At 38.8% G+C, this 17,959-nt stretch overlaps 3 protein-coding genes across 4 annotated transcripts in view; all 3 read left to right on the top strand.

Annotated features, from left to right (window-relative positions):
* Positions 1-6,826, top strand: part of angpt4 (angiopoietin 4) — a 72,228-nt gene extending 65,402 nt beyond the window's left edge. For both annotated transcript variants that reach the window (XM_085275265.1, XM_085275267.1), the window contains exon 10: positions 2,517-6,826. In XM_085275265.1, coding sequence (XP_085131391.1) covers positions 2,517-2,677 — 161 coding nt within the window. In that variant the 3' untranslated portion in view covers positions 2,678-6,826. The remainder of the gene's footprint in view (positions 1-2,516) is intronic.
* A 1,846-nt stretch (positions 6,827-8,672) lies between these two features.
* cox6c (cytochrome c oxidase subunit 6C) lies at positions 8,673-13,496 on the top strand. The gene is made up of 4 exons (XM_085275268.1): positions 8,673-8,803; positions 11,194-11,308; positions 11,739-11,871; positions 13,354-13,496. Exons 2-3 carry the CDS (start codon positions 11,204-11,206, stop codon positions 11,862-11,864), a joined length of 231 nt encoding a protein of 76 aa, XP_085131394.1. The 5' UTR covers positions 8,673-8,803; positions 11,194-11,203; the 3' UTR covers positions 11,865-11,871; positions 13,354-13,496.
* Positions 13,497-14,376: 880 nt separating this feature from the next.
* The window catches only part of LOC146575073 (serine/threonine-protein kinase 4-like), a 45,752-nt gene continuing 42,169 nt past the window's right edge, over positions 14,377-17,959 (top strand). Inside the window, exon 1 of the mRNA XM_085275269.1 lies at positions 14,377-14,802. Within this exon, the coding sequence (XP_085131395.1) occupies positions 14,759-14,802 (44 nt within the window). The 5' untranslated portion in view covers positions 14,377-14,758. The remainder of the gene's footprint in view (positions 14,803-17,959) is intronic.

The raw sequence follows: 17,959 nt of genomic DNA on the forward strand, positions 1-17,959 counted from the left end.
TGGGCTAAAAACACCTGAATTAAAAAATAATAAGGTTCAGTTCAAATTTATTTATAAAGCACAAAATCACCGCAACAATCACCTCAGCATTCTTGGATGTAGTCTGTGTGTTGCAAAGACACAAATTGACTTAAAACCATGAAAACCATGAAACAACTGGATACATTTATTGAACGTTTACTACTGACATAACAAATAAAACACACATGATGATTCACAAATACATTGTTTGCTGTTTGCAGATCAAAATTAGCAGTGTTTCCCCCCAAAGTTCTGCTCTTTCAAACATCTGTCCCCATCATCTTTCACTGCACCACCCTTCATCTCACGCCAACGCCAAGACAAACAGCTCTTTAGACTCCCCTCGATTGGCTGTGAATTAACTTAATCGTTTCGGCAAAACGTCAAGTCCTTTGAGAAAAAGACGCCAGTGGTCACCATTAGACAGTGAGTCATTTAAAATCACAGCAATTTACTGAGTGAAAGAGAAACGGTGACACAGACGAAATAAGAAACCGAGGGGAGTAACAGTAAGGAGAGAGACGAAGAACAGAAACATGTACAGCTACAGTTTTCTCTCACGGAGAAATTTCAGTCAGACTTTGAAAATGACCCCCAAATATGGAAATAATATAAACTTTCTAAAAGAAAAAAAAACATCCTGAGATCAGGAATTAAAGTATTATTTTCGGACACGTGTCACTTATTTACAAAACTGAGAAACAGATCCCAGTGGGTCCCCCTGCTGACATTTTATTGCTTTTATAGTCACTGTTAAAAACTTTTTATGTTTGTCAAACATTTCTAATTGTGTGCAGGCTTAGAACAAACATAATTATAAATCTAAATGGAGCTTAAACAGAAATGTGTCCTGTTCTGTGTCCTGTACTGAGGAAACTCTACAGATATGAGTCTTGTGTGATTATTTCAGAATGACATTCTCAGTACTAAACAAATATCAGAGAGGACATGCCACTCACTCAAAAAGCACTAGCTGTATATCAAAGACGGCAGCCACAGTGACATCACACACTGGTTTCTAGACTCTTTAAAACTTTGACCAAAATCAATGCAGGGAACTGTTCTACTTTCTATTCTTCCCTTTCAATAGAAATTAAGTGCAAATTGGCTTTAGGGCAGCAGAGGGCGCCTGTGAGTCAGTGACACTGACTCAAGTGGCACTTCAGTATTGTGGTGAACATTTATGTGTGTGAACATATTTATTGGCAAGCTCAGTTAGCAAGCTGCTTTCAAAAACTTTATGGGTGCATCACAAAAATACAGATATCTGCTAATATCTGCTCAGGGGATTGGGAAGCTCATCTGTAACCGGAAGGTTGCCAGTTCGATCCCCCTGCTGTCTCTGTCCTGGTCGTTGTGTCCTTGAGCAAGACACTTTACCCTACTGCCTACTGGTGTTGGCCAGAGGGGTCGGTGGTGCGATATGGCAGCCTCGCTTCTGTCAGTCTGCCCCAGGGCAGCTGTGGCTACACCTGTAGCTGCCTCCACCAGTGTGTGAATGTGAGAGTGAATGAATAGTGGAATAGTGTAAAGCGCTTTGGGTGCCTAAAAAAGCGCTATATAAATGCACTCCATTAATAAGTGCTAAAAAACAAAGAAACAAACAAAGCTCAAACTTCTTTAACCATCTATTAGTGCAGCTAACTGCACAACAAGACACAACCTAACAAGCAGCAAACTAGCAGAGTTGCGACAACCAGCACACCTGTCAATCAAAGAAACTGACATTTGAAAACATGGGTTACATATTTATGGTAACTCGTCACAAACGTGCTCTGTAATGCTATAAAGAATTAATGAGCACTTTGGGAGCGTAGGTCCGGGGACCCAATCACAGTGGATGAGACGCCGTTCTTTACCTGTTAGTAGATTTTCACAGATCATTTCTGTTTTTCAAAGCAGAACTTTTCTTGTTTTTATGCTCATGTTGTTTTAATGTTTGCAGCCTTCATCTTTGTCTTTATGGTAGTCAATGCATGTAGTCGATAGACGCTTTGAAACTCACCCCACGTGATGCCACTACGCCAATCAAATGCTTTATTCAGAAAACTCAAAGGAGGAGACGAGACGTGAGACGAGGGATTTAAATGTGACTTGGTTCACACATGAGAGGTAGTTAAGGAAAAATAAGAGAAGGGAAAATCAAACTACACTTTTTCATTATTTTAAGTTGAGCACTTTTTTGAAAACAACTTTTTTTAAAAAAATTTTAATTTATTTTTTTTAATACAAACTTTATTTTACTTGAAACGATTAAAGACCCACAGTTCATTATAAAAATATTAGTAAACATTGTTGAAATAATGTTGAGTTGTTTTCTCTAATTGGACCTAAATAAAAACATCTGGCAGCTTCACATTAGCTGTCACTCCTCCATTCAAAATATGCTTCAAGTGCTCCTAAAGTAAAATTGTACCACTGCAGTCTGCTTGTTTTATTACTGCATTAGTGTTATTAGTTGGCTTTTGTTTCTCACTCCCTCTTGCCTCCATCAGGTTGGTGGTTTGATGCCTGCGGTTTCTCCAACCTAAATGGTGTGTACTACTCCATCGGCCATAACATCAGGAAGCTTAACGGCATCAAGTGGCACCACTTCAAAGGTCCCAGCTACTCTCTGCGCGCCACCTCCATGATGGTACGACCCTACGACTTTTAAAGGCACCTTTCACCCTCCACAATGGTTTGATCCAACGGAGCTTAAATATCACAGCGGTATCGACCTTCAACTCCTCCGAAATACCATCCTAATGATAGCAAAGCTTCAAAACAATGGCTCCCACCTTCACCACCATCATGGTACAACCCTAAAACACCTCTTGGATATGATATGGTACAGCCCTGAACTGAGGAAATAGTGACTTTAAAACAATAATGGTTAAAGTCATGTGACTCGTGAGGACCTTGTTTGTTACATGTCTCCTGGACTTGTTTTCATAACCAAGGATCATATTGAGGAAAATAAGGGATGGATCATGTAAGAACATATCTCGTCTGCTTGAAATGTGATTGTCCTTTAAATATGATGATAACGACACACATTTTCAGCCAGTCTGTGCTGGAAGCTATTAAAATGGTTGTGCTGGTTTGTACACATGAGAAGTGCCAAAAGTGTTCACCCACACAGCCAGCCAGTCGCTTGAGACGTGGGTTGGATTGTTGCTTTTGGGTTGGAAAAGGTACACTCTGTGGTACTCAGTCACTCCACCCCGGCTGGTACAGAAAGGGTGACTGAGGGGTTTCCAGAGCTGGAGCATACTGGCAGCTTCACGGTACTTTCCTATATGACATTTGAGAATGTGTTTAATGGTAAAAGGCATGAATGTGGACCCTCATAGCTCACCTGGTAGAACAGGCATCGTTTCTACTGAAGGATGAGTTCGCTACTGTAGCCTGGGCTGCCCCCATTAAACTGTCACTGTCTAATAAAGACTGTAAATAGGAATAAATAATATTATCCACAAATCTGAATTGAAATCTGTGGCTAGCATGAAGGTATTCACCTACTTTTTTAGGAGGGAATACGAGATTCTCTTTGATGTTATCAGTGTGTTTATAGTGCCACTATCTATGACCGGCACCGAAACACAGACAAGATTTAGATAGCTGATGTCCGTGTCTATGGGAGGTGCTACGGCCTCTGGCTGCCATATCACCTTCCCATGGACCCAACGTCTGCTTCTCAGATCTGTTGAGATGAGGACAGTCTGCACCAGCACAACAATGGAAAAGAGGTTTGAGTGATTGGCTGGTTTTTGGTCTTTGGTGAGCAATTGCATTACATGTGCCATGTGGAAGCACTGCAACATGTTAATCAACAAACCAGATATTTCACAGACAGTGATTGTTTGTTAACAGATATCAAAAGACTGGAGAGACTGCAGATTTCTGAAAATGTACTTTCCAGATGGTACACAGGGCAGCAAATTATACAAACCCATCATTTTTGTAGTGTGATTGTGAAACCTCAGCGCTAGTGTTTTGGTCCCTGCCATATTGGGCTCTTGCAGCCAGAAGTGGCCATACTTGGATAAAAGGGTGGCGTTCTGAGTTACCAATTCCTGGAAATCTTGGTGAGGAGCTTCATCTCTCAAACAGATCCCTGCAAATTGCTAACACACTATTCAAATACTAGAATTTCACTCATCAAAACTGGAGCGCAAACTTTTTGGACAGCCTGCACCACACAGCACGCCAGGCTATTAGTCAGATAATTGTCAGATCAAAACTGCTCCAACAGGGAGCAGGATGGCAAACATGATGCAGCGACTCTGAGCAGCAGCTCTATGACAGCTCGCAGCCACAGCAGCCTGCAAGCCTCCAAATACTGAAAAGGTGAGTTAGCAAAAAATATTTACAACCTTGTTTTTGTTGTAAGGACTGAATGACCTCTATGAGTTTGTCCTGGGATTTCTGTTGCTGCGAGTCTTTCTACAGAAAACGTCTATGTTTAAGAAAACGTTAATATAAGGCGAGAAAACAAGCAGTGAGGATATTGGAGTTTATTACACGGACAGCTTAATACTGAGAGATATGTGACTGAGCAAAGAGTGGAGTTGGCTTTCACAACCCACTTTTACTTGGACTGTTTTTAAAGGAAGCCAGCGTTTCCACATGTTTATCAACAATTTTATAAACGTGGACGCTAAAGCTGGTGTGACTGCCAGAACATGAATCAGATCAAACTGATGAAACCTGAGAGTCACGTTGAGGATTGATCTGATTAGCTGGAACAACATCAGGAGCCACAGCGGATGATGTCCAGCAGGAGAAGGTGATTTTCTTCCCACTCACCTCCTTTGGGCGGTGGTAGACGGTCCATCCTGGGTCCTCGTGTGAGCCTGGACGTAATTGTGGGACGTCTTAGATGCCGAATCAGCACATCTCAGATTCTACTTACCGTGCACAGTGTTGATTGAAGCTTGTGCATCATAAATAGAGAATCATGCAGAGGCACGCAGCTGGAGAGACCCTGAACGCTCTGGTTTTCATTATTGGTCAAGAAATAATGGCAAGCAGATTGAGTTTTTTCATGAATAAGTAATCGCATGTTTGCATATGTCAACACTTAAAGAACTTTACAGGAAGAAAGGAGGCAAACAAAACGCAGATCAACCTTTTTCAGCTGTTTTTGTTTTGAACGATGAGCAAAGAAAAGAATTCAGTGAAAGTGAACTACACGCCAGTGATTTACCAGATTCTGAAGCAAAGTATTGTTGCTATAATTATCTTCCTAATACGAACAATATTGTTTTTTTGTCTCTTGTTGGTCTCTGCTCTTCATTACTGCACAAAAAAACAAAATTCCCATCGCTCTCATACAAACAATAAATGATTTACAAGATATGATTTTATGATTTCTGGTTGTGAATTTCTCATTTTCTGTCTCATGAAGGCGCTTTCAATCTGTGGGCCCCTGCAGCCGGGCAACGAGATAACATGCAGTGAAACTGAGGCTCCATTAAAATTGTGCAGTTGATACATTGTAGCTGCGTGAACTGCAGCATCTATGGTCCACTTGGTGGTAACATGCAGTGAAAACATCATATTGATTAACACAAGGATAATGTCTCTGCTGAATGAGATCTAATGGGCTCACAGTGGTAATGTGCTAATTGCAACAGCTATCAGTCTGCCAAAGTAAACGTGTGTGTAATAATCATTTAAACACGAGCGTAAACTCAGTCAGTTCTGAAGTTCTCTACTTTTCACGCCGTTTAAAATTCATCAGAGTCCAACATCAGCAGAGCAACGCAGACACACGAGAGCAGAGATTCAGCACAGGATGATAAATCAAGCTTAAAATGTAATTATATAACTTATGTTCAGAAAATAAACACATGTTTTAATGCTAGCAGGTTGACATTTTTGTAATTAAAAGTCAACTTGGGTCATGTTTTTAATAAATAAAGGAAAAATGTTGTAGGAGTGTGGGGGCGTGAACATTTTTGGCTTCTGATGGGGGAGGCACGCCAGAAAACGTCTGAGAAACACTGATGTCATTCTTCTCATCTGTCAGACCGTGCAAACACACACACACACACACACACACGTAACAAGTTTTACATTAAACCATAAGTAACTGACACTAACTAAAACAGAGCTTGGAAAGAGGCGTCTGTCAAGAATTTCATTACAGCTTTCGTATCAGTTTTAGATTTGTTCTAGGTTGTGTGGGTGGGTGAGAAAATTCAATCCCGTGTCTTTGGTATTTGGTATTCAGGAGATGATTCTAACATATATATATATAGATATATATATCTATATATATATGAACTAATCAGTTAACTTTTTTATGACACATATATGACACATTTTACTTTTTAAAAACATTTGAACATGTTATCACACAAACTACAAGAATGTTTAATGCTTCATTAAATTCAGTTACTACGAATTTGTGGTGGTTTGAGGCAGGAGTGCACTCTCAGTCAAACACCAAAGATCACAAATGAAATTCTTACCTGATCTCGTCTCCAGCAACCACAGCATTTCAGGTTTATTGTCATTATTATCATTAAAAAGTTAATTATCCCGACTTATTATTCTTGAGGAATTTGTGAAGACCATTAATTTGTTTGCAGTTTTTTGAAGTCTTTTAATGAATCCTTCTGATGTCATGGTCTTTATGGTCTTAAGATGCACTTTACAGGAGTGAAGCTGAGGGCGGGTGGAGTGTGTGGCTGGTGTCTCTGTTTTGTACAGGATGTTGTTCTGCAGTGAGGCTCGTTTAACAAGTTTCACTTTTCCAGGGTTAAACCTGTTTTTTATGTACTGCACACATGTAGTGATGCTTGTCCACTTAACACTGAACAGCCTGCAGCTGTACAATAAAGTATGTTATTAAAAACTGCTTTCACTGTGTGATGTTCCTCTTTGACCTGAAAGCACAATGACAGTAAATAATATTTTCAGTAAATACTTACAAAGATGTGCTTTTACATCTTATCATTTTAGAATGTACAGACTTTTGGTACTATGACCATTGGAATCTGTAGTTTAAGAAACTTTTCTTTGCAATTGAAATAATGTTGTTTTATCTCAATCCTGCATTTACTGAACTTATAGATATTAAATAACAACTATTTTTCTATAGATTTAAAATTAGCCTGAGAAAAATATCATTTGCATCATTCGTGTTTTTCAGGTTAGGGTAATAATCTCTCATCTCACATCAAAAAATATATATTATTATTCAAATTTCAGTGAACAGTTTAAACACCAAGTGAGAACAAACAAAATACAAGTAAAAGAAAATAAGTAGAGAATTTAAAATGCATTCTTATGGTTCATTAGTAATAATAATAATAATAATAATAATAATAATAGTAATAATAATAACTTACATAAACTAATGAATGATAAAATAAATGAATGAAGAACTTGCAGCCTTCTTAAATAAAACGTAAGTATTATGTTATTCTGATCTTATACTATAAATTGCTTTTCTGTTCTTATTTTTATTCATTTATTACATTTAATATTTATATAGTATTATACTACACAAGCTGTTAGGCTCCACAGGTGAACACTTCTTGGTCGCTGTTCTGTTTTCTAACCATTCTGTGTTGTTCTGCCTCCCTCTTGTGGTCAGACTGTGTTACTACAACAGCTAAATTTTGGTCAAAGGATCTGCATATCCTCCTTCATTACATCCCTAAATCTTTTCTGTGGTCCTCCTCTTTTGCTCCTGCCCAGCAGCTCCATTTTCACCATCCTTTATGTAATATATCCACTAACCCCCCTTTGCACATGTCCAAACTATCTCTGCCTCTCTAACTTTAGCGGTGTCTCAATTCAGGGGCTGCATCGTTCGGAGGACCCAGGCTTTGCGGTCTATGTGGGCCGGCTCCTCCGAAGACCGAGAAGGCTGGAAGTGCGAGGCTGTGAAATGGGATGGTCACTGCAAACAAGAAGAGGCTCAGAGCAGATCCCTGGTGTAACCCCCAACCCCCAGCATGAATCCATGACCTGACACTCATAAAGCACACATCATCACTGTGTCACTGTCCTCCTCATACATGTCCTGCACCACCCTCTCACACACTTCTCTGCCACTCCTACCTTCCCCATAAAGTACCACAGCTCCTCTCTTAACATCTGTTTTCTCTGATCCACAAAGACTCAGTGAAGCACATTCTGATCATCTTAAAACTTCTACATCAACACTCTCAAAGCAAACATCACATCTGTAGAGCTTTTTCGCCGCATCTCACCCCCCAAAGTTATTCCCAAAGAGATCTAGTGGGGAAAGTCCATTGCCCTCTCTCATAGAAATTTCTATACATCCACAGGTATAACTGAACCTAATAAATCTCACTTAGTTTTGTATTTTATAATTAGTTTTCTTTTTATTTCATTGTGACTTGTATTTATAATTCGGTTTAGTTTCAGTTTTATTTTTTATTGTTTGAAAAGTGCCGTTTTAGTTTAGTTTTTTTCAGTGCTATTATTAGTCTTTTTAATTATTCTTGTAATTGTAATTGAGAGAATTTCCACAATACTGACAAGAACTGAAAATGCAAAGCAATATACTGAAAGATCCATTTCCTGATGTGATGTCATAATGCGAGACAACAAAACAAGATAAAATAGTTTTACAAATAATATCATACAAAACTTTTTCATACGTCACCTTGTCGTTGTTGCCTTCTGTGACCTCAGTTGCTCTGACTGACTTCGCTTTTACTCCACCTAAGTTTGTCCCTCCGCCGTCCCGTCAGAATCTCTTCCGGTTGGAGCTGCAGTGCGTTAGCGGTTTCTGTGAAGGTCGTGAATCCAACCTGTGAGTATCTGTCAAAACGGAAAACGTTTATATTCTTACACTGAATTTTGTATATAATATGTTGATTTTCAGATGGCTGATATCTTCCGGGTTATTAGTTTCTCCTATTTTCTCTGCCTTCTTCTTTTTTGTCGCGGGCCGGTTAGCTGTCATTGTGTACAGCTAAAGCTACCTCGGCGCTAACACAAAGCCTGTTACTCTTATAAACTGTAGTCCAACAATACATGCTAATTTATGCAGGCTGTGTTGGTATGGCTTGTCCCACCAATAGGTAAAGAAATGGTCGTATTAGAAAGCAAATTACTTTTTTTAAGTGTCGCCAGTGAGCTAACGTTATTCTGACCCTGCGCCGAAGCTGGTGGCGTCAAACCGATTTTACTTCGTTAATAATCAAAATCAGCCCGTTCAAGCCCTTCGATAATGCATATAGATATTATTTAAGAGTCTTTAAGTGTAAACGAGGGCACACGTCAGAGGTAGTAATGGGACTAAGGTCACACCGCTTGAGTGCAGACCTGACTCTGCAGCCATGTGTAATGGCGATCCTCCACACACACACACACACACACGGATTCATTTCATTCTGCGTGTTTTCAATATTTTATTGTTGTCTTGGATCTTGTATGTCGTATTGAGTTAGTTCAGGTGAAGCAGGGATCTGAGAACAGCAGGTTCATTTAGGGGTGACTGCTAACGACCTTCAGGCGAATTAGGAGCCTCAGATGGGTCATTTTACCCGCTTTTATTTATTAACTGGTGCCAGAGACGTGAGGTGGAAACATGACCATTAAAGAATCCAGGACTTAAATCTGCACCAACAAAGATGACGGTATAACTTCCAGCCGAATAAAGCTTTTATCACACCTTTTTAAAGCAGATATATCAACTGTTAGTCGGGTTCTTATTTGTATAGTCTTTATATTTTGGTGACTACCGAAATTAACTTTAATCTATGAAATGATTCAGAATAACTGCCTGAGTAAATGTCTACATGCATTTCAAGGTTTCAAGATTAAAACTTTCCTGCGTTATTAAAAAAAAAAAAATCAGGACTGAGATAAATGTGTTTTTTACACATTATGTTTAAGTAGGGTTAATATACTGTATGAAATGTATTTTTATTTATCAAAAATGAGAAATTAAAGGAAAATGTACCGATTTTGTTTTATTATTACTAAGTTAATTTAGTCAAATAGTGAGTTTAATTGTTGTGTCAGTTTTTAGGGAAAAGGGTGTCTTATGGAAGATATTTTCAGATTTCAGTTTGTCCAGTGAGATTTGCAGCCTTGGTTTGTCACCAACAGGGTTTCTGTTTTTTAATAGTCTAAAAATCCAAAAATGAGTTTCACAAATTAAAATCTTTGTTTTTGTCTTAAAAATTGATCAAGTTTATTTTATAAAGTTGCATTAAATTCAGTTTCTGTTAAATGTGTTTTGGTGGAAAGGTAGAAACGGATCATGCACTCATCGAAAGGTTGGTGGATCAATCCAAGCCAATCAGTCCTCATTCCAGAGATCCTTGGGGCAAGATACTAACCTAAATTCCTCTCTGATGCATCTGTCATAGTATGAATGTGTGTGAATGTTAGAAAGCAATTGCATAGAAAAGTAATTGGAAAAAGTGCTTGTGAATGGGTGAGTAATTGGATTGCTCAGAGTAAGAAAGGACTATGTTAGAAGCCCATTTAGTCCATTTATTATAGCAAAACTACAGAATAAAGCCAACATGGTGAAATTTTGTGGTGAATCAGGGACGAGTCTCATTGTTTTCAAAACTGTCTGCTTAGCAAACTGCATTTAAAAACTACTTTGTATGTACTGCAGTATTCAGTATGTGTACAATTCCAACATATTTTGACTTTGTACTTTCACCTTTGACCCCCTTGCTGAGTGGGTCACAGTAGCCACCAAAGCATGCTGGCAACAGGCATCCTGGTACTTTTAGTGTGCTGCAGTATTTGGATATACATAAAATTTGTGTGCAGGCCATTTAGTCTCATCCACGTTTTCTCCCATATTTCCTTCCACGGTCACTCTCTGTGTCGTCACTGCAGTTTTTATTGTCTCTATTAAAACTTCCATGGTGGCAATGGTAAAACATGGAAGCTATAAAACTACATGCATCTTATTTTTATAAATCCACTTTTATCAAAACACACACCATGATTTGTATTCATTGTATTTACATCGGGTCATTCTTTAAATTGGGTTGTTAAATTCAGCTTTTATTTGACTCTGATCACTAACCAGGAAATGATTGTTTTAAACATTTTAAAGTGAAATGATATAAAGACAGTACTTTTGTTCTTTCTCTCTGATATTTGTACAGAATTTAATAATTGGGGGAAAATTTAAATGATTTTTTTTTGTATTTTTTTTCCCCTCTGCAGGTGATTCATCATGTCTCTGCCAAAGCCAATGATGAGGGGGCTGCTTGCAAAGCGACTGAGGTTTCACCTGCCCATTGCTTTCACTCTGGCTTTAACAGCTGCCATTGCATTCAAGGTGAGAGGATGACGCACACTCAGGCGGCTACAAACACAACTCTGATGGTGATGCTAAGATTAAAAAAATGACACAGCCGTGATGAAAGGAACACATCAAGTGTCCTGTCAGTGTCTAGATCCACTTACAGCTCAGCAGACAGCTGATCATATTTTATTCATCACATTTATTTTCTAGTTAAACTTCTTTTTTTCAGATCAGTTTATAAGATGCAATGAATCGTTCACTTAAAGGATATAACTTTTTTGATGTTGACAAATAAATACAGTAATATAATAGTTTTTTTTTTTATTGTGACCAGTTTTACTCTTCTGCATAGTGAGTATCCTACTTTCACTTTTAATACTTTGAGTAGTCTCTGTTATCTCTGTAGTTATACTAATTTTACCTGCAGTAAGTTCTGTCATATTTTTGTTGTTATTCCCCACAGTACACGGTGACAGAGCCCAAGAAACAGGCGTACGCAGACTTCTACAAGCAGTACGATGCCATCAAAGACTTCAACGCCATGAGGGAAGCTGGGGTCTTTGAGAGTGTGCAGCCCACTGGGAAGTAAAGCCACGGTGAGGGCCTCATTACTTGGCTTTAAATATTGTCATTTCAAACTTCGGTATCATATGGAATGTAACATATGATATGATGGTGTTTCCATCAGCATTAACGTTCTGCTTTTTTTTTTTTTTTTTTCCTGGAGATAATATTCTTAGTCTAAAGCAGGTCATGGAAACACGAACTTTCATCTACGATATGTCGGATTAGCCTTTTAATATTTTCTGAAAATGATACGAGATGTGCAGATATTGAGAATTTATTATTACTGCAGTTTGTAACAACTTCTTTCTTGTTTACGGGCAGTTTCTGTGACTGAGCAGGGCTGCATATTCAAAGGAAAAAGTTCACATCTGTGGTTGGAACAAGAGACACAGCTAGCTTTAAATATAGGGAAAGTGGATCTGATCAGATTTATTGGCATGCAAACAAACATTACAGCAGCCATGTTTTCAAGAAAGTGTTTGAAGGCTGTCTGTACATCGCTGAACAACATTGTTGGAAAGTATTTCATGTTAGGTGCTGTAGCAATTCTTCAAAAGAATGATGCAGATCTCAGTCTTTTAAAAAAATTGGGGGGGGAGGAGAGTTAAATAATTTAAAAATGTTTTTAAAAGTCTTTTTTTTTTTTTTTTGACCACAGGCATGATCTTAATTGAATCCTAAACAAATGATAAATTCCATTATTCTGAAGTATTTCCACTTCACTCTTGAAGCTGAGTGTTAAGTAAAGCAGTTCACCTTTCATCAGGCTTTAGCTTCACAGCTGCACATTATGCATGAGCAACACAGTACATGGAGATGGACCATCTCACAATATTGCAGATGTTTTCTTTTGCAAGCTCAGATTTTGTTTTAGTGAAACTGTTACGTTTAATTATGAGCGCAGCTTGGTGCCTGCTGCTGAGGTCCTTTGAATTTTTATGTTTTCTAAAGGCCAACAGGGAGTGCCGACTCTGACTGGAAATAATTCAGATTGAAGAGAAGTGTTTAGAAAAAAGACGGTTGGCTCTGTGGAGTTTGGTCTCTGAGTTGTTTAAAGTCTCATTGAATACAACATGATGGCCGTTCTTATAAATTATGGAGTCAGAAATGGATGATACAGCAAGGTTTGCTTAAGGGTGGGGCTACCATATGAATGTTGCTGCCCTGTGATGAGCTCGCAGCATCACTCAGTTTCTCAGTCAGGTCTGTGTCTCGCAGGCACGTAAAGTTTCAAAACATCTGTGAGACGGTGACTTTACGAGCCAATAGGTGATGTCATGGTGGCTGCATTCATGTTTTGTATACAGCTTTTGTTTAATCTTAGATCTTTTTTTAATTTAAGTTTTGTAAATTGTATGTAAACTGGAATAGTACTTTATTTTATACTAGCTCAGTAAGAATAGTATTTTTTTATTTTTTATTTAAACAAAACGTTTGTCGTGCTCGTCAACGTGCTTACTGACGTATCAAACCACGTGCATCTCTAATGTCTGGTTGTTTCCTTCCTCCAGCTCTGCTTCCCTGTTGTTCATTCCTGGTCTAAAAGATGGTTCCTCTCCACCTCCACCTTGACGTTACCTACTGATCAGATGTAAATGTCGCTTTGCTGTTTTTGTTCATTCAAATAAAATAAACTATTCTATTAATGATCAAACATCTGCCTTTGTGATTTATTCAAAATAAGCTTTGAATCTTGTTGTAATCGGTTTGACATTTTTGAGATGGAGTATTTTGAAAATGCTTTGACATTTGAGGTGAAGCATCAAGTGTGCGCATTACAAATGCTGAGGTTGTGTCTACTGAAAATGCTCAAAGCTTCCAAAATCAAGTTCAAACTGACGGTTATCTTATACATGGCATAAAACCTTCGAGGTTTATCTATCACCCGAGAAAGCAGTGTGATTAAAGTAAATCAGTGTAGACATTATTTCTCACAAAGCAGGAGATAGATACACCAAGTTATTACAACATTTCTAAACTTTATTAATAATACATTAATTATAATTAATACATTATGAAGAAATTAAAGAGATGCTCACTACAGAACAAACCTGATAGAGGCAGGGAGTGAACGATTTCAAAGACTGGAAGAAAGAAAGCTAGTAGTAAATGTTTCTAAAGACTAAAGGACTGAGTTGGGAATTGTAGTCTCAAAGAAAACTATCACTAGACTTCACCCTATAAATGAAATTTAACAGAACTGAATTGAAGAAAAAAGGATGTGTGAAGATTCTGAAAGAAAATCTCAAGCAGTCAGCAGTAAATCTGTGTCTGGGTCTTTGGTCTGTTTTCCTACACAACAACGACCCAAAACATGCCCCGCTCCAAACATGAAGAACAGAAACAGAATACGGTAACTTTATATAATATTAGTAACTTATCATGTTTCGGTGTTATAATTGTTTTTTCAACATACTTGAACAACTGTCGTGTATTGGATGGATGGATTCTATCTGGTGCCCCCTGCTGGCCGCGTCCCGCACTGCAGTCTTTGTTTGCACCGCCTTCTACTACACTTCCTGGTTTTTTCAGGTGGATGTCACAGCGGCTGCCAAACGGTCTGTCAAACAAGTCTAAAGTTGGAGGACGGGAGAGGAGGATGAATTCAGTGATGAGAATACGGCAACTGGAAGAAACGCGCGGTGTGTGTGGAGCCTGTATTGCAGAATGATGACCGGACGTTGTATTTTTGGCGGATATCAGGCAGCAGCGGCGGCAGCGGGGACGCTGCTGTGAGGCGGAGGAGCGGGCTAAGTGTCCCTCTAGCTGCTGCTAGCCAGTTAGCGAGCGAGTTAGCATTAAGCGGTCTGCTACTGTTAGCATCGAGTGTCTGCTTTGAAACGTTGGCCAGCTCCCCCCGAGTTTGACTGCAGGCCAGAAGATCCAGAAGAGTCCGGTTCTCCTGAAGAGGACATCATGGACTACAAGGACAAAGTACAGATGAGGCATAACCCTCGCAGGTAAAGCTATGCTAAGAATGAAAACAGGCTTTTTGATGGCTGGCATCTCATTGATTTTATCAGTCTAACGGTAGCAGTCGGTGAAGTTTGTCAGTGGGGTGGCAATCTTCCGGCCAATTGGTATCTATTCAATGAGGCTGTAGCATTACATAACCGACTGTACGATAAAACAGACATTAAGTTAAAACGACTTTAAAGCTTCTCCATGTCCCCTGTAGTCTTCTTATGGGTAACTTTAATGGATCGTGCTGTCCTACATGTAGTTTATGTGTTAAAAGAGTCTGTTCTGATATGTTGTTCTTTCACAATATCCAGAAATTGTAACAAAAAGTCAAAAGTCAGTCTTACGATTCCTTAAGATCTTAAACGTTTCTCACCTAAGAAGCTGCAAACAGAACTTTTTTTTGTCTTAATTGATTAAATAAATAGTGGCCTGTCAGTACGACGCTATCCCAGCTCTTATTGCATTAACCAAGCCGCCTGTGTACACTTGATCTGCTGTGTCAAATCCTTGGGCTTGTCACCATCAAAGGCCCAGTGATCTAATTTAATGCCGTAAATCTCTTTGAAGATCTCGGATTATCTGCTTTAATCTCCAACAGGTTGTTACTGAATCAGCTCAGAGTCAATAAAACGCGCAGTAATTCTAACAGAAGAGCTGTGTGTGTGAAACTTCGTGTGAGTGTGTGGGGTGTCCACAGCACTGGGTTTGTGGCAGGTGGAAAGAATGATACAGGGGTTAGAAGAACACGTTTTAATGAAATGAGTGTGATTCATGCGGGGCTTTGTTGCTCCTGTGTGTGGCTGCTGTGTCTCTGCACCTGCAGATCTTTTATTTACACTGCAGATAACCTGATTCAGATATGAAGTTGTGAAATGTGTGATAGTGTGACTAGGCTTTTAAAAGGAAACGGGTATAATTGTATATGTGCAAAAATATATAGACAGGAGTGGCTTAATGTCCTGTTCAGTTAAAGTTGTAAATATAGGTAAAAATTGCTTTTCTCTGAGATTCTAAATTTAGATTAGTTTTAGTCATTATGTGTTTGGTGCTATGCCCATAAAACTTGTACCAATTCAATTGTATCCAAATTAAATGTTTTCCATCCACAATCCTTCGGCAGGTACTCGCGATATTAAATAAGCTATAAAATACCAAACACATATAAAATACAAGTCATAGTGGTGTAAACATTCTTCAAAACCACAGTTTAGTTAATGCGTTGGTTTCTCGAGATGAATAACAAAACACAGGAAAGTCTTGGTTGCCTGATCAGTTATTCATGACCAAAGAAAAAACCCTCCATTATGATGATGTATTTGCAGTTCACTCGTTTCCTGAGCTGTCCTTAAACGTCACAGCATTCACTTGTCTAGTTCCACTCGGGTATTAAGGTACAGGAAGTTAGAGCTTCGATGTGATATTCTGGCTGTTTGTATCAAAGTCTTAGTTTCTGTAGAATTACACCAATATAAAGCACATAAAAAAATTAACTGATCAGCCGAAAGTGACTAAAATCTATTGTATGGAAAACATATTTCAGGATGCTTTTGTTTTGGCCTTATACATCTCCTTTCTTTACCTTTGTCCCTCTCTTGTGCCAAACAAGTTCAGATTCGCTCCCTATTAAGCTGTGGCACGTTTTGTTCGGTTTGTTTGAATTATAATTAAAGTTCAGGGAAAGCAGTGCATCTTTTCTTATTTGAAATGTAACAAATCTACAATTTTTCTAAAGCCTGAGTAATCGTGTTAAATAGCATCAGCCAAAATAACTGATTGTTTTCCATTATTGAGCAGCTTTAGAGACATTTTCACCATGAAACACCATAAATGCTAAAAATAAAAAAGAGAAGAAGAATAATGAAAACTAAACAACAAACTCTTCATTAAAAATGCATCCTGTTTTTTTTCTTTCCTCACTGTCATCACTCTGTATGTTGATGTTGAGCAGCTCATAACAGACGTGAACTTGTTTGTTGTGGGAACTGGTTTGTGAGCTCAGCGTGTTTGACAGTAGGAACTGAGAGGTTCCTATTATCCCCTCTTATCAGGAGGATGCTGGTAAAACTCGCCGCTCTTATGTTATCATTTTAACTCACTCATCCACTGTTTCCTCATTGCGTTGACGTAACGCAGGACTTTTGTGTTGGTTTCATCCCTTGTTATTGCAAGACTGGGTTAGACTTTGTGTTCAAATATAAAATCATGTTTGTATATCCTGATGTATTTCATTGTCACCCTCAGGTGTGTGGGGGAGTCACAGTCGTGCTCTTTTAAATGAATTATTAAATAAATACTTTTATGGGGCCTTCCTCTGCAAATACCGTAATAAGCAAGTACTTTGTGCAGATCAGTAACAGGCTAACAAAATCCACTGTTGCTGTACTGAGTTTGTCGTCCTGTGGATGGACTCCACAGTCTTGCCCTGCAGCTGCTGATGATAGTCGTCGTTTGCTCTGCGAGCTCAGTGCGGTGGTACATGAGTCTGTTCTCCACCTGTAACCTGGATAAAGAGACCCTGTAGAAGCAGCTGAATGACACTAAGGTGTGTTACAATAACAACCTGCTGAGAGGAAGTCAAGAGATGGGAAGGACCTAGCGTGTTAGGAGTGATGGGTCTTTCAAAATAAAAGTGCAAGGATGAGTTGTTTGTTCATTTTAGGATATAAAAAATGACTTGGTATATTATTTTTAGGGTTTTATGTTGCTTTTACTTTATTTTCATCGTCTCCTGAAGCAGATCACCTAAACCCATCCAGTGTAATATTTTCTTAGCTGCTTATCCAGTTTGCAGTTGCAGGGAGGCTGGTGGCTGGCAGACTAGGGGTGGGCGATATAAACGATACACGATAGAAACGATAGAAATTTGGCCAACGATAGAGATTTTGACTATATCGCTCTATCGCGATAGCGCATGTTGATGATGTCATCAAGCTGCACCTGTTTTGGTCGAAAGCATCGCAGAACCATTATCATCTGCAAATTATGCCGGGCGACAGTCATAGCAAAGAGATGAAGCACTTTTGAAATATGGGGAAATCCAAAAACTGCGCTTCCTCCACTTCCGTAACATTGATACATTAATGTTGAATTCTCTGGCAGCTGCTCTATTCCCATGTTGTTGCAGTATATTAATGACTAACCTCGTATTGTGGA

The sequence above is a fragment of the Mchenga conophoros genome, linkage group LG5 (genome assembly GCF_057382185.1).
Source record: "Mchenga conophoros isolate Kocher_MC1m ecotype Shallow Benthic linkage group LG5, M_conophoros_male_GT1.1, whole genome shotgun sequence".
Lineage (NCBI taxonomy): Eukaryota > Metazoa > Chordata > Actinopteri > Cichliformes > Cichlidae > Mchenga > Mchenga conophoros.

What these genes read in the sequence shown, in the direction of transcription:
- cox6c (XM_085275268.1), top strand. Translation starts at nt 11,204, where the DNA reads ATGTCTCTGCCAAAGCCAATGATGAGGGGGCTGCTTGCAAAGCGACTG. An exon ending in CAGCTGCCATTGCATTCAAG is followed by an intron (nt 11,309 to 11,738) that starts GTGAGAGGATGA and finishes TATTCCCCACAG; the next exon opens with TACACGGTGACAGAGCCCAA.